Genomic DNA, 14,691 nt, shown 5'->3' on the forward strand with positions numbered 1-14,691 from the left:
ATTTTCTGTCCCTTCTCTAATATATCTATCGCATTCTTAAAAATAAAGGTAAAATATGTCATCATATTGTGTAAAAAAAATTTATAACGTTTTTGTTTTACAAAAAGATATTTGTAACTTTTTAACCAATATATTTGTAAACCAGTAAGGAAAGGCGGCCGGTGCTGACTTTATAATACCCTACACCTTCCCCATAAATGCAAAGTGGGAGCTATATATAATCCTGAACCAATTTTGATGGACCTCTGCGTATGTACGCGTAAATTTGATACGGGGATTTGAATAACTCATTTGAAAGAGTTATTAAAATCCCCGTATCAAATTTCGAGCAAAGCAAAAATTACCCAAAAACTGACGAACATATATATGGGAGCTACATCTACATCTAAATCGATTTTTACCAAACCCCTTAATTATTGCGGCAGTCGTCTAGGAAAGCGTTGTGCACAATTTTGGCAAGATTGGACAATAAATGCGCTTGCAGTGGCTTTAGAAGTGAAAATCGGGCGATATACATATATGGCAGCTATATCTAAATCTGAATCGATTTCTATGAAATTCACCAGTCCAGGTACTTGGACTCAACTTTTATTATGAAAATTGTACTCTACTCTTGAATACCTTTCATTTGAAACCCATATTGTACCGATCGGTCCACTTTTATTTTTGGGTAGTACTTTTGGAGTAAGGGGGAGGGTCCGCCCCCTCCAGATATCAAAAACTTATATAGCCTATGATTCCTTCCCGACCAAACTACACAATCTGTCAAAATTCCAAGGTAATCGGTTGAGCCGTTTTTGAGTCTATACGGAACAAACAAACACAAATTGCATTTTATATATAAGATGCGTTTTATTGCTTAAACGAAAGACCCGATTTTTTTTCTCCGAAATGCAAATTTTCCAACAACTTAATCTGGCAGCTCTGACAGAAGTGTAGACAAAGTGGTGAGAGCTTAAGGCGAATTTTCTCACTATTTCATGTCATATTGGGTGGCAACTTCCAATTTCTTTTATGACAGCTTACTATGATTTTAGTTATGAGCCCCAAAACCAATCTAGTGGGAGTGCAATGAAGAGAAAATAGCTTTATAACAGTAGGATAGCCAACGGGTTGTGAATACTTGTCATATCATAGGCTTTTGTAGTGACCATCATTGATTGCAAAACTTTTTATTTTCAAATTTATGGTTGTGGTACTCCAACAACTATTCATTACCGCCCATTGTCTTCTCTTCGGCTTGAACATCACGATTAACTAAAAATACTTCCCAAGCTAAGGAGTGAGTGGTTTTTAAGACATGAATTCATTAATGAATTACACAAATTATTTGTATGTGTGCTGTTGTTATGGTGTTGAATGGACGAACGATGTCGATGTTGAAATAAGAAATTTGCAAAACAAAAATTTAGTGTTATTTTAATTTAATTATCAAAGAATTTCGGAACAAGCCATAAATTTCAAGAGGTGTTAAATCATCCACAACGGAGGCCCTCAATAAATAGCTTGACTTTATGCGTGGGCTTAAGAGATTCTTGAAATATTTAAAAGACAACAAGAAAAATATTGAAAGCGAAAACATTTTGTATTAATATGGTCCATTAAGTGGTAGACTATTTCTTTGTTTGTTTTTGGCTCTACTTGGCTTCTTTTTTTTTAAATTAGCATTTTTATAGCTATCATTCAATCTCAATTTGTCAATAACTTACCGTTTACTATTAGAAATACAAAAATTGTTAAGTAATTCATTGTGAATGTTGTTGTTGGAGTTCTCTGCTGCTGCTGCTGCTGCTGGATAGGGGTCGCCTTCGTTCGTTGATATTTGCTGGCGCTTTTTTTAATGATGGACGTTTGAGTTAATGCATTTGGCTAAACGAGAGTTCAAATAATTGCCTGCGCCAGACAATGAAGAAATTCATAAAGCAAAAAAAAATCAACAAAGCAGATAGACGAAGAGAGAAAGAGAGAGAGGGATCATTAAACAATCTTAAAATCATTATTTATTATCATAACATAACTATGTATTTCATACTATTATTAGCCAAGTTAAAAAGCGTATAACAAAGCTAAATGCTGTGTGTGGGTTATGTTGTTATATGGATTGTCGACCACACACAAATCAAGCCGATTGACCTATCGATTGTTCAAAACCCTGAGGTCTTATCCGTAGGTGATTACTTAGAAGCTGGTATTGCTGGTTGGGTTTTTGTTTTTTTTCATCGTTTCTTTATCTCAAGCTTTTGCACGATCTTAGCAACATAAGAACCGAACTGAACTGAACTGCTACATACTTAAGATTTTTTTTCAACATTTTTTTTTTTTGCATTATAATGTTAGGTGTTGTACTTTAACACTGTTTGATGTTGTTGTTATTGTTGCTAAATATAACTACACATTTATTGTTATTATTACTTTTTGTTGTTGTTATTGTTTTCTTTTTATACCAGCATTGTGATTTGTTTCGCCGTTGTGTGTGTGTGTTTTTTTTTATCTTCAGTTATAATTGTTACTCAGCTCAACATTAACTCAAGGTTATGTACTTTCAAACATATGACCACACTTACAAACATACATACATACGTACATTTCATACTCTGTATATGTACAATATCTTTATTTCTATAATTTTTGGTTTTTTCTTGTCGTTGCTGCTGTTGTTTTTATGTTCATTTTCAAATTGAAATATTAACGTCAACTCACAAACACAACTCTCTGGCTCTGTCAAATATCAGCCACACTTACGACTTTGGGCCATTATGAAGACAATGTATAAGAAAAGGAAGAAGCAGAAGAGCTGGTACACAGGAAAAAATAAACATATAGGGGCCACCGTAGCGAAGAGGTTGGCATGTCACAGAGAGGACCATTTGCAAAAAAAAAACACTTTTCAGCGGTGATTTTCCCCTCCTAATGCTGGCAACATTTGTGAAAAAACTCTTAGGAGAAACCAAAGAGGTGACGCACTGCGGCACTCCATTTGGACTCGGCTATGAAAAGGAGGTCCCTTATCATTGAGCTTAAACTTGAATCGGAATGCACTCATCGATATGTGAGCACTCATCAAAGAAGGGCAAAATTTGCAATTTGTATTATAGTAACACAGCAGGATTTACTGATAGTAGTAGAACCCCTATACACACTGATACTGTCAAAATATGCCGATAAAAAATATCATAAATAAGAGAAATACAAATAAGGAAAGGCTAAAGTCGGGCAAAGCAGCCTATATAATATCCTACACCACCGAGTCTGCATTTTACTTTTAGTACATGGAACCTATTCCTAAATCGAGGCTACTGCAGTCTTAAAAGCGCATATCGGCTAAAATTATATGTGTGAGCTATACTTAAATCTGGACCATATCAGATGAAAGATAAAAACATATTGTGCATGATTTAAAGATCGAAATAAAATTGTGATAACTATAGCCATTATAATTCATATCAGATGAAAGATGCATATGAGATCTAAATCTTATCCGATTTTGTTCAAAATCAATAGCGTTTACACTTGGACCAAAAACGTAAGTTGTGCAAAATTTTACAACGAAAGCCAGAAATTAACATTAAGACTGAAAGCTAAATTTTCTATAAAACAGTGACTTAACTTAGTGCATTTGTTTGTAACACCTAGAAGAAAGAGAAATAGACCCATTGATAAGTATGCCCATCGACTCAGAATCACTTTCTGATTCAATTTAGCTATGTCCGTCTGTCCATGTTAATTTGTGTACAGATTTGGTACGATCATCTTTTTTGGCGTAGAGCTTCATATACACTGTCGGACAAAATAAGGTGCGGTTGAGTACCCTTCTTCATTAATCCTCAATATTTTTTATTTACATGTACTTTTTACTGTTTTTTTATTGTCCCCTTATTTGTTGGAGTGCCTCAATTATTTCCATAAACATTTGAAATTTTTAAACTCGTTTGTTCAGGTTTCTGATGTAAAAGTATTGTAGTGTAAAAGAAGTCTTCACGACATAATAAAGTGCGTTTTTTATAAATCGTAAAAATTATAATTAATTCTTGACAAAAATTTGTGGAAAGTTATTAAAACAGAATAATTATTAGCAAAGTACCTAACTTTTTCTATTACTAAAATATATAGAAAATAAGCATGGACCATTACATTTTCAAAATGAGGCCCTAAACCGAAACTCAAAAAGACATGTTGGTACAAGATCACGAAAATGGGATGAAATTGGAAAATTTGAGTTCCAAGTATAAAATGTCAGAATCTGGGGTCAAAAAAATTATTGCTTTGTATAAAATAAGGAAGTCAAATAAAAGTTTAAAAAGAAATATGTGGCAGAAAACGTAATACGACGAAGCTTGAGGATGATCATATTGCAATTTTAGCAGCCAGAGATATAAAAGAGAAGCTAAAATTAACTATTTCGACTCGAACTGTCTAAAGAAGACTTAATGAAAGGGTTTTGAAAAGTGTCTTCGCTAGGAAGAAACCTCTCCTATAAGCAAACGATTGGCTTTGGCAAAAAAGTATATGTCTGACTTATTTTGGAATAAAGTTATTTTGACAGACGAGTCAAAATATGAACTAAAAATTGCAAAAATCGGAAAAGAGTGTGGTGTGAACCAACACAAAGGCTAAAATCGAATAACCTTATACATACTGTAAAACCTGGTGGAGGAAACCTGATAGTGTAGGGATGTTTTTCCTCTTCAGGAGTTGGTAGGTTAGTTAAAATTGACTCTAAAATGACTGGAGAGCACTATGTAAATATGTTGTCACAAAATCTTTATAGCAGTGCGGAGGAAATGGTCTTGGGGGACCCATTTCCTCCGCCTCCAAGCACACGAGTAAGGTCGCCAAAAAATATTTTAAAGAAAATTACGTTGAAAAATTAGAATGGCCTGCTCAAAGCCCTGATCTAAATCCCATAGAGCATCTTTGGGCTATGCTGGATAAAAACATAGCTAAATCAAATGAGAAAGTGATTCTTAATCGAACGGTATACTTATCAATGGGTCTATCTCTTTTTCTTTTGGGTGTTACAAACTAATTAATTAAGTTATAATACCCTGCACGACAGTAGTGGTGTGGGGTAAAAAAATTCTGATGGAATCCAGATCAAATCTTCAAACATTTTGGGAACAACTACAAAGTGAATGGAGGGCAATTTCGACAAACAATTTGAAGAACCTAGCTTTAAGTATGTCGAAAAGATTGAGAGAAGTCATAAATAACAGAGGGGGAGCAACACTAAATTTTGAAGTTATTTGTGCCATATACAATAGTTTGTATTATAAATAGAAAATATGAAGTAAGAATTCAACGTTAAGTTCATTATTAGATTTAATATTAACCGCATTAAAAATCCTTCTGAGGACTGATGAATTTCATAGAATTTTTTTCAGATTTAGATATAGCTCCCATATACATTTGTTAACCAATCTTTACAAAATTGTCGCATGAGGGTTTCTCCTATAACACTTCTGATTATTGATGAATTTCATAGAAATTTGTTCAGTTTTAGATATAGCTCCCATATATACACATCTCCCGATTTTCACTTTAAAGTCCTTTTCCTAACGCATTCATCAATCGATCTTCTCAAAAATTTGCACAACGATTTACAATACTTTAAGGCTGCTACAATATATACGGGTTTTGATCGGTAGTCTGCATATCAAATCTAAGCAAATTTTAAATTCGACGACTTACCCTGTGTATCCAATGTGGTGTAGGGTATTAAAAGGTCGGCATTGCCCGACTTTAGCCCGATTATACTTATTTCAACCTAGCCTAGCCTAATCTAGCTCCCAGGCTTCTAGGTTACGAAAGATTCTAACCTCCACACCAATTAATATTGGAAAGAGAGAGCATGTAGAAATAGTGTCTAGTGAGGAGACACTAGAACCACTTCAGTATACACATCTCCCCTGAAATTCTTCATCAATGTGGTGCCGCAAGAGGTTGTTTATAATTGTCCTCCCATTTTTACATTCAGATTCCAACTCAACTCTCGAACACCTTATATTTGAATACCATATTATACCGATCGGTTTTTATATCTGCTTAGTGGGGTTTTAAAGATAAAAGAAAAATTTGAGGTTAGGATCATTGAGGTTAGGATCACCTTTTATCTGATTTTTATATAAACTTAATTTTTTATCATAATTTTTTTATACCCTCCACCATAGGATGGGGGTATTCTAATTTCGTCATTCTGTTCGTAACTCCTCGAAATATTCGTCTAAGACAACATAGGTAAGGTTGCCACTATGGACATACACCTAAGCCCCATGCCACTATGGACATACACCTAAGCCAGTAATCGGCTTGTTGTGCACTCTAAAATTTAAAAAGACACCGTAAAGTATATATGTTCTTGATCGTCATGACATTTTAAGTGGATCTAGCCATGTCAATCCGTCCGTCCGCCCGTTCGTCTGTCTGTCGAAAGCACGCTAACTTTCGAAGGAGTAAAGCTATCCGCTTGAAATTTTGCACAAATACTTCTTATTTGTGTAGGTTGGTTGGGATTGTAAATGGGCCATATCGGTCCATGTTTTGATATAGCTCCCATATAAACGGATCTGGGATCTTAACTTCTTGAGCCACTAGAGGACGCAATTCTTATCCGATTTGGCTGAATCCATGCGGTGTTTTGTTATGGTTTCCAACAACTGTGTTGAGTATGGTTCAAATCGGTTCATAACCTGATATAGCTGTCATATAAAGCAATCTGGGGCTTGACGTCTTGAGCCTCTAGAGGGCGTAATTCCTATGCGATTTGGCTGGCATGACGTGTTTCGTTATGGCTTCCAACAACTGTGCCAAGTATGGTTTAAATCGGTTCATAACCTGATATAGCTGCCACATAAACCGATTTTGAATCTGGACTTATCTACCCACTAGAGGGCGCAATTTCCATCCAATTTGCCATGAGTTGTTTTGTTATGACTTCCAACAACTGTGCAAAATATGGTTCAAATCGGTCTATAACCTGATATTGCTGCCATATAAACCGATGTGGGATCTTGACTTCTTGAGCCTCAAGAAGGCCTCATTATTATCCGATTTCGCTGAAATTTTGTACAACGGCTTCTTCCATGACCCCCAACATACGTGCCAAATATGGTCTGTATTGGTCTTTAGCCTGATACAGCTCCCCTATAAACCGAACTCCTTATTTTATTTCTTGAGGCCCAATTTTTACTCGATTTTACCGGGAAAGAACTCGACAAATGCAATCCATGGTGGAGGGTATATAAGATTCTGCCCGGCCGAACTTAGCACGCTTTTGCTTGTTTTTATTTAACTTTTTATCCTCAAAACGATTTATTATTTCGTTCTGTGTACCTGCTGTGCAAACGCGAGTACTTGACTCGACTTGAGCTATGGTGGCTATAACAAGAAGCCCATAACATCAAATGCCAGAAATTCACAACATTTGAAATGGTCCGTTCCGTTGTATGTCGTTAAATCGGCCATAACACTTTTTTTTGTTTCAAACGCGATTTTGAATGGTTTTCGTTTTCTTTTTCTTGTTGCTTTTGCTTTTAGGCTATATTTACTGCTTGCCATTTGTGTCTTTGTTTTGGTTGAAAGCCCCAAGAATGTGTCTATGTACCACACAAATGGTTAGAGGGGCAGTGGAAGGTAATATGCAAATTAGCAGAAGCCTTCTTACCTTCTTTTGTGGAACAAAATAACGGCTGATTTATTTATTAATTTATTTTAGATGAAGACGAGTAAGACAGAGAGGCACATGCATACATTAAAGTAAAAGTGTAGTTGTTGTAGTTGTTGCTGTGGCCACCTTAATTGCTGGCTTCTAATTTTTCCTTTTGTTAACAAGTAACAGGTAGTAGGTATGTCTCTTTTTATTGTTATTAATAACTTTTTTCTTTAACACATTATTTTTTTTTTACTTCTTCGTTCATTGGCTATTTTTTTTTTTTTTTTCTTTGTAAGCTAGGGAGATGTTGGGGGTTGGTTGTATGTTACTCTTTGTTTTAAGCGTTGATTTTGCGCGCTTGGTTTTGTTACTGTTACTACCGCGCTTCAACTGTTTGCTCAAAATATCAAATGTGGGGGGATCAAGTCCCCAATGGAGTAGCAGCAAATGAAATAACCAATACACAACAACACCAAACATCTCAAAGACCGTTGTGACTTGGTTGCTCTCAATAAAGCCAAAGCGTTGACGGACGGCTGGTTACAACATAAACAAATTGCAGTCACTTTGTGTATTGTTGTTGGTGTATAGGTAACAGTTCAACTGAGAGAGCTCTCGTTGCCCTCCACAGGCAAGTATGTGTGTTGCTAAAACTTTACTCAGCTATGGTTAACGACAAAGAGTAGCAAACAACAACAACATCTGCAACTCAATTAAAGGTATTTGTGTATGAACTTAAAACTGCGCTCTATAAGTCAGCAGCCAGCATTTGATTGAAGTTGAAATCTGTTGCTGCTGTTGGGTTTATATTTCTCAGCAGCGGCAGCAATACTTGTTCATATCTTAAAACTAGACATGCGCGCCGCCATCTAGCCAACACAAAAGAAACAAAAATTGTAAAAAAATTAACAAGAACACATTCCAACAGAAAAAAAGAGTTTTTTGTTGTTTTACCTTTATTTTTTGCAAATCCATGGTATATGCCAAGGAATTTCGGCAACAGTTTTAATTTTAAAAGTTCAATAAAAATACATTATGGTTATGGTCCAAATTCAATCGTTTTTTTAGAATTAAATCGGCTTTTCTTGGATTTAAATGTCAAGTGCTTCTTAATTCTTTTCAAGCATTGGTTTTTATAATTCTCAAGAATTTATACATGAAATTGACCAGATTTAATGTGTGATCTTAAACTTGAGCTTATGTCGAAATCAAATGGCCGAGCATAAGATAACTGTCAACAGATTTCAACATAGTAAATGCCATTGATAATAACGGTTGTTCTTACTCTCTGAAAATTAATGGCAAACTTAAATTTGACAGTCGAATAATTTCAAGTATTTCCGTTACAAGGTTAACATTTTTGTAACTGTGGGCAGTTATCATGTGTTTTCTGCTATCGCATTAGAATAACAGAAAACTACTTGATGCAGCACAATGAAGATTTGAAATGTTATTAAAAACATTTTTTTTTAAATACATAGTAAATTTACAAAATTTTCTATGAAAATCAAAAGCAAAAAAAATTTTTGGATGAAAAAAAAAAAATCCAATCAAATGCTAATAACATTTTTATAAAAAAACAGTAAGGAAGGGCAAATACCCTACACCTACCCTATAAATGCAATGTGGAAGCTGTATCCAATTCTGCACCAATGGACCTCGGCGAGCAAATACGTTCAAACTGTAATAACTACTGTTGCCAACGACAACATTATTGTAAATTACCCAAAATCTGACGAACATAGTTATGGGAGCTATATCTACTTCTGAAACGATTTCGAGCAAACTTCTCAGATATTGTGGTAGTCCGCGAGGAAAACGTTGTGCAAAATTTTGGCAAGATTGGTCAAACAATGCGCAATAGCTCTTGGGGTGAAAATCTGGCGATATACATATATGACAGCTATATCTTAATCTGGGCCGATTTCTATGGAATTCGCCAGTAATATCGAGAGTCATAAGAAAATCCTTTCTGCAAAATTTCGAGAGAAAGGTTAACAAAAGACCATTTTATTGCAACATTATTGCAAATCGGACGAACATATGGGAGCTATATCTAAATCTGAACCGATTTCGAGCAAACTTCTCAGATACCGTAACGGTCGTCGAGGAAAGCGCTGTACGAAATTTTGGGAAGATTGGTCAATAAATGCGCTTGTCAGAATTTGATTAATTTTCAATAATGTTGTAATTTGTCAATCGCAGTTATTGGTTGGACATATTTACTCGAAATTTGATAAGAATTGCTTCATAACCCATCTAAAACCATCCGGCGAGGTCCATTAAAATTGTTTCAGAATTAGACTTAACCCCCAATTTGTACCTATAGGGTAGGTGTAGGGTATTATACAGTTGGCACCGCCCGACTTTTGCCCTTCTTTACTGGTTTGATATGAGTTATGAGTGACCATGGTGGCGTATGACTTATGTTGTATGTAGGTATAATTAAAAAATAGTAATCATACGCAATCATGTCCGTTAAAATTAAAGAAATTATTTTAAATGGTTGGTTTTAGAGGTCTGTTCAAGAAATTTTGCGTTCTCGTTTATAACATCAGGCGCAGATCTCTAGTTAAAGTCATCTTTAGTGAGACAGTATTGAAGAAGTTGTCGCAGTGAATAAAAGCCGAATGTTCGAAAAAGCAATAATAATTTTTTTAATATTAATCAGCAAAAGGAGTGTATACAAGACGTCTTCAAAGATGGCTTGTGCAATCATAGATGTTGCGAACTTTATAGCAGAGGAAACAGTCAACATTTTCTATATTGTTGGTGAGTGTAATCGATTGTCAAACGTTTTCAAATCTTTGTTAAAAATTTTATAAGAATCAATCCAATTAAAAATTTATTTTCATATAAAACAAAATAAAAAAGAATTTTGAAAATCGGACCTTAAATGAATATTAGGCAGCCCGAATAGTTTTTCGAAATGCGGAGGTGATCAAATTTATGGGCCTGCCAAGAAGCGCACGGACCACCTAGTGCCTTGAAATTTTGCACATGATCTCGATAACATATCAGCTTTAACCATTTCATTGAGTACGTTTTCAAATGGCATATTTTTTACTTATTTTTCCGATTTTCTCCCACTGTGACGCCACAACACCTGGTTTCAAGTCCTGCTGAGAACATTAACAAATTTTTCTTCTTAAGTTATCCTATTTATCGACATCTGTGAGGTATTATGCCAAATAAAAATTCTGGATTTATAAATAAGGTCCCATGCTACGGACAAAACTCATTGATATGCGTAAAGTCTCTCCGCTGTCCCTAATGGAAAGATAGTTTAGTTAAGACTAAAATCGTCTACATAAGAGAATGTGAGTGCCCATATTTCTGCGCGCTAACACCCTGCACTGAGAGAAGGAGGATTCTAGGAGGTCTGCTATCGAAACCATTCTGTCTTGTCACTGTTTGTACTAAATTAAACCAGTCCAATTCAAGTTTAAGCTCAGCCGAGTCCGAACGGCGTACCGCAGTGCGACACCTCTTTAAAAAGAAGTTATACATGGCATAGTACCTCACTAATGTTGAAGGCATTAGGAGGGGAAACCGCCGCTGAACATTTTTTCTGATGGTCTCGCCAGTATTCGAACCCAGGCGTTAAGTGTCATAGGCGGACATGCTAACCTCTGCGCTACAGTGGCCTCCAGTTTGTTTTTCTCTCTATCCCTTATTTTCTCTCCATTTATCTCTCTCTCTCTCTCCCACCTGTTTGGTCAATTAGTTTTTTTGAATAAAAACCAGTAAGGAAAGGTAAAAGTCGGGCGGAGCCGATTTTATAATACCCTACACCTACACCTATCCTATATGTACAAAGTGGGAGCTATGTATAATTCGGAAACAAGTTTGAGGGACCTCGCCGGATGTTTTCGGATGGATTATTAAACAATCGGTATCACATTTCGAGCGAATATGTTCAAACTATAATAACTACGGTTCACAAATGACAACATTATTGTAAATTACCCAAAATTTGAGGAACATATATGTCTAATTCTAAATTTGGTCGAGAAAAGCGTTGTGCAAAATTTTGGGAAGATTGATCAAAAATGAGCTTACAGTGGCTCTAGAAGTGAAAATCGGGCGATATACATATATGACAGTTATAGCTAAATCTGAACCGATTTCTATGAAATTCATCTATAATGTCGAGAGTCAAGAGAAAATCCTTCCTGTCATTTTTCGAGAGACTCGATTAACAAATGACCATTTTATTGCAGTATTACTGCAAATCGGACCAACATATATATGGGAGCTATATCCAAATCTGACCCGATTTTTTCCAATATCAATAGGCTTCGTCTCTAGGCCGAAAAACATGACCATTCCAAATTTGAAGACAATCAGATGAAAATTGCGACCTGTAGTTTGTACACAAATTAACATGTACACACGGACAGACAAACAGACGGACATAGCTAAATCGAATCAGAAAGTGATTCAATGGGTCTATCTCTCTTCCTTTTGGGTGTTACAAACTAATTCACTAAGTTATAATACCCTGTATCACAGTAGTGGTGTAGGGTACAACTATGATAGTCTGAAGGGCCTTGGGATGTTTTAAAACATATACGGCATGAACATTATTGTGAAGGGGGGTCCGGGGTGACTATAGTCCTTTATTGTTTTGAAGTTCATAACTTACGCTTTGGTATTAAAGGCCAATAGGTTTGTTGAAATCTCTCTTACCTTTATGCCAAAATTTGAAAAGAATTAATTCAAAGAAATACAATTTATGTTTTGTTATTCTGCGATTAGAAATTAAACGTGTTTGAAAAATTGCCTCCAAATAAAAGACGGCCTAGAAGATTATATCGCTTTATATTTGTATTAAATTTAGGCGCAAATTTGTCTTTTAGGCTATGAGAAGGTGGAAGAGGGTTATTAAACGGAGAAATTGCGTTATCGGCAAATTTTAAATCTACGTTTCAATCTTAGAGTTACGTACCATGTGCTGCTTACCATTTCTCTGCTCTCTTTCTCTGTCTCTTTGTGAAGAGAGAACAATTGCAATGCTAAAGTGACAGCTTAATTTATCTTAGCCATATGTATAAATCAAAGTGATTTGTTTGCTGTGTGTGTGTTTTTTTTAATGTTTGATCTTCTTCATTGTTTAAATTTTGGGGAAAGAACGAAAGAACGTTATATAGATCAATCATTGTGTAATGAATGCACACAGAATATGAGATACCAGGAATGGTTAAATGAATCAGACCATCAAATGGTTTTTGGTTTTGTCCATGAATATTATTGGCATTTATTAGGAATTCTAAACGCGTAATAACCCCCCAAAAAATAAATAAAAAAAAACAAAAACAATATCATTAACAGCTGCAAACAATGTACATACTCTAGTGTTGAGTTTTTAAAATGATCAAACCCAACGCCTACATTGCAGAATTGCACAGCACAATGCATTATCACATTTTTTTGAAAGAAAAATCATTGTTGGTCTGTGTAATAAAATTATTTAAAAAAATATATATTTATAAACAAAAAAGAAAAAAACTTGTTTAACCACTTGTATAACACACTTGTACATACATATATGTTTGTCCCTACATACTATTTACAAATGTGCATGTACGAACAAATATGTTTGTTTTGTATGTATGTATGCATGTACGTACGTGGGTAACCTATAACACTACACAAAGTATTTCTCATTCTAGCGATTTTTCTTTTTCGTCAATGCTGCTGTTTTTAATTATATTTTGATATTAGTATGTAATTATTATCTCATCTTTTGTAGACATTTTCTTATATTATTCATAGAACTCACATTCACTATACACTAGGTTTTGTTTTGTTAAGTTTTTTTTTCTCAAAATTTTAGCCAATTATGAAAGCATTAAAGATACCAGAAAAAAACACTTCATTTTCTTCGTTTCTCAAATATGTTTTTGTTATTTCTTGGCTTAGTCTAAAAGACTCGCGTATTTCCGTTTCGTTACGTTATTCTCTGCAGCACAACACACGACTCATTACACGGCGGCGCACAATATAAAATCAATGCCTAGGCTTTACTCAATCTCAATACTCAAGCCGCGATTCGTTGCGATGCGATGCGACTCGGCAATTCGGCTCGATTCAAACACGAGCAACAAAACTTCAATCTTCCACTTCACTTTGGACTTTCAGTGCAACTATCAACAGTGCCGCCACCAACCAACAACGCACCAACCAATAAACCAAGTCAGCAACAACCAACAACTACAATTGTTAACCAAACTGGTTATGTTAAATACCTTTTTCAAAGTTGGTCATTTAAATCAGAAGAAATCACAAGCAAAAAGTAACAATAAACGTTTGCTGCCAATGTAACACTACAATTCACCAACAACAACAACAACATTAGCTAATGGCAATGTGAAAAAGAACCTGTGAGGGGCTGCTGCCACTCTAAATTTAAACCTCTTTAGACTTAACAAAATTCTGGCTTAAAACAAAACTTGCAAAAACTGAGATACTGAAAAATGTTTATATTTATTTTCTTTGTATTTAATTTTTGGTACTAACAACTTTTTATATGCTTGTTGTTCCATTTTTGCATGGATCGTTGCACCTTCCTTCTCCATCTATGACTCAATTGTGGCTAGAGATGACTATGCGCAGAGGGATTTTGGCAAAAGTAAGAGAGATTTAAATATCATAATTTCGGCATTTCAATTTTATAACGTTTATGCTAAAAAGACTGAAAAAGCAGAGAGAAATTGTTTCTCGCTTTACAGTGCGTATATGTAGATGTTTGCATATTAGCAGTACAGCAGATGAGTGTAAAGAGTGATCACGGTTTTGGTGGGGATTGAGAAATTGTTTCTCACTGCTTTATGTGCGGCTGTTAGTGTGTGCATGCATATTTGTAGAACAGTACAAGAGAGTATGCAAACACATCACAGTTATTGTGGTGGGTAAATTGTTTTATGATACATATATAACAAATTACACTGTGCGAATGGTGAGATATGGGAGAAGGAGAGTATGCTAACAGTTATATAACAGTTGGTAAAAAATAAGCTCTCACTGAATTAGTGTGGTGG

General features: G+C 35.1%; 1 protein-coding gene across 4 annotated transcripts in view; it reads right to left on the minus strand.

Annotated features, from left to right (window-relative positions):
* Window positions 1–13,796, minus strand: part of LOC106083441 (uncharacterized) — a 34,015-nt gene extending 20,219 nt beyond the window's left edge. The window contains exons 1-2 of one of the 4 annotated variants that reach the window (XM_013246445.2): window positions 13,434–13,796; window positions 1,710–1,893 (exon numbers count right to left, since the gene is read on the minus strand). In XM_013246445.2, the coding sequence (XP_013101899.2) occupies window positions 1,710–1,749 (40 nt within the window). In that variant the 5' untranslated portion in view covers window positions 1,750–1,893; window positions 13,434–13,796. Of the gene's footprint in view, window positions 1–1,709; window positions 1,894–2,178; window positions 2,256–7,660; window positions 7,909–13,433 lie in introns of those variants that run through there. The other 3 variants (XM_013246446.2, XM_013246447.2, XM_059369706.1) reach the window with 3 other exon arrangements.
* Window positions 13,797–14,691: the final 895 nt, after the last annotated feature.

This window comes from Stomoxys calcitrans, chromosome 5 (assembly GCF_963082655.1).
Source record: "Stomoxys calcitrans chromosome 5, idStoCalc2.1, whole genome shotgun sequence".
Lineage (NCBI taxonomy): Eukaryota > Metazoa > Arthropoda > Insecta > Diptera > Muscidae > Stomoxys > Stomoxys calcitrans.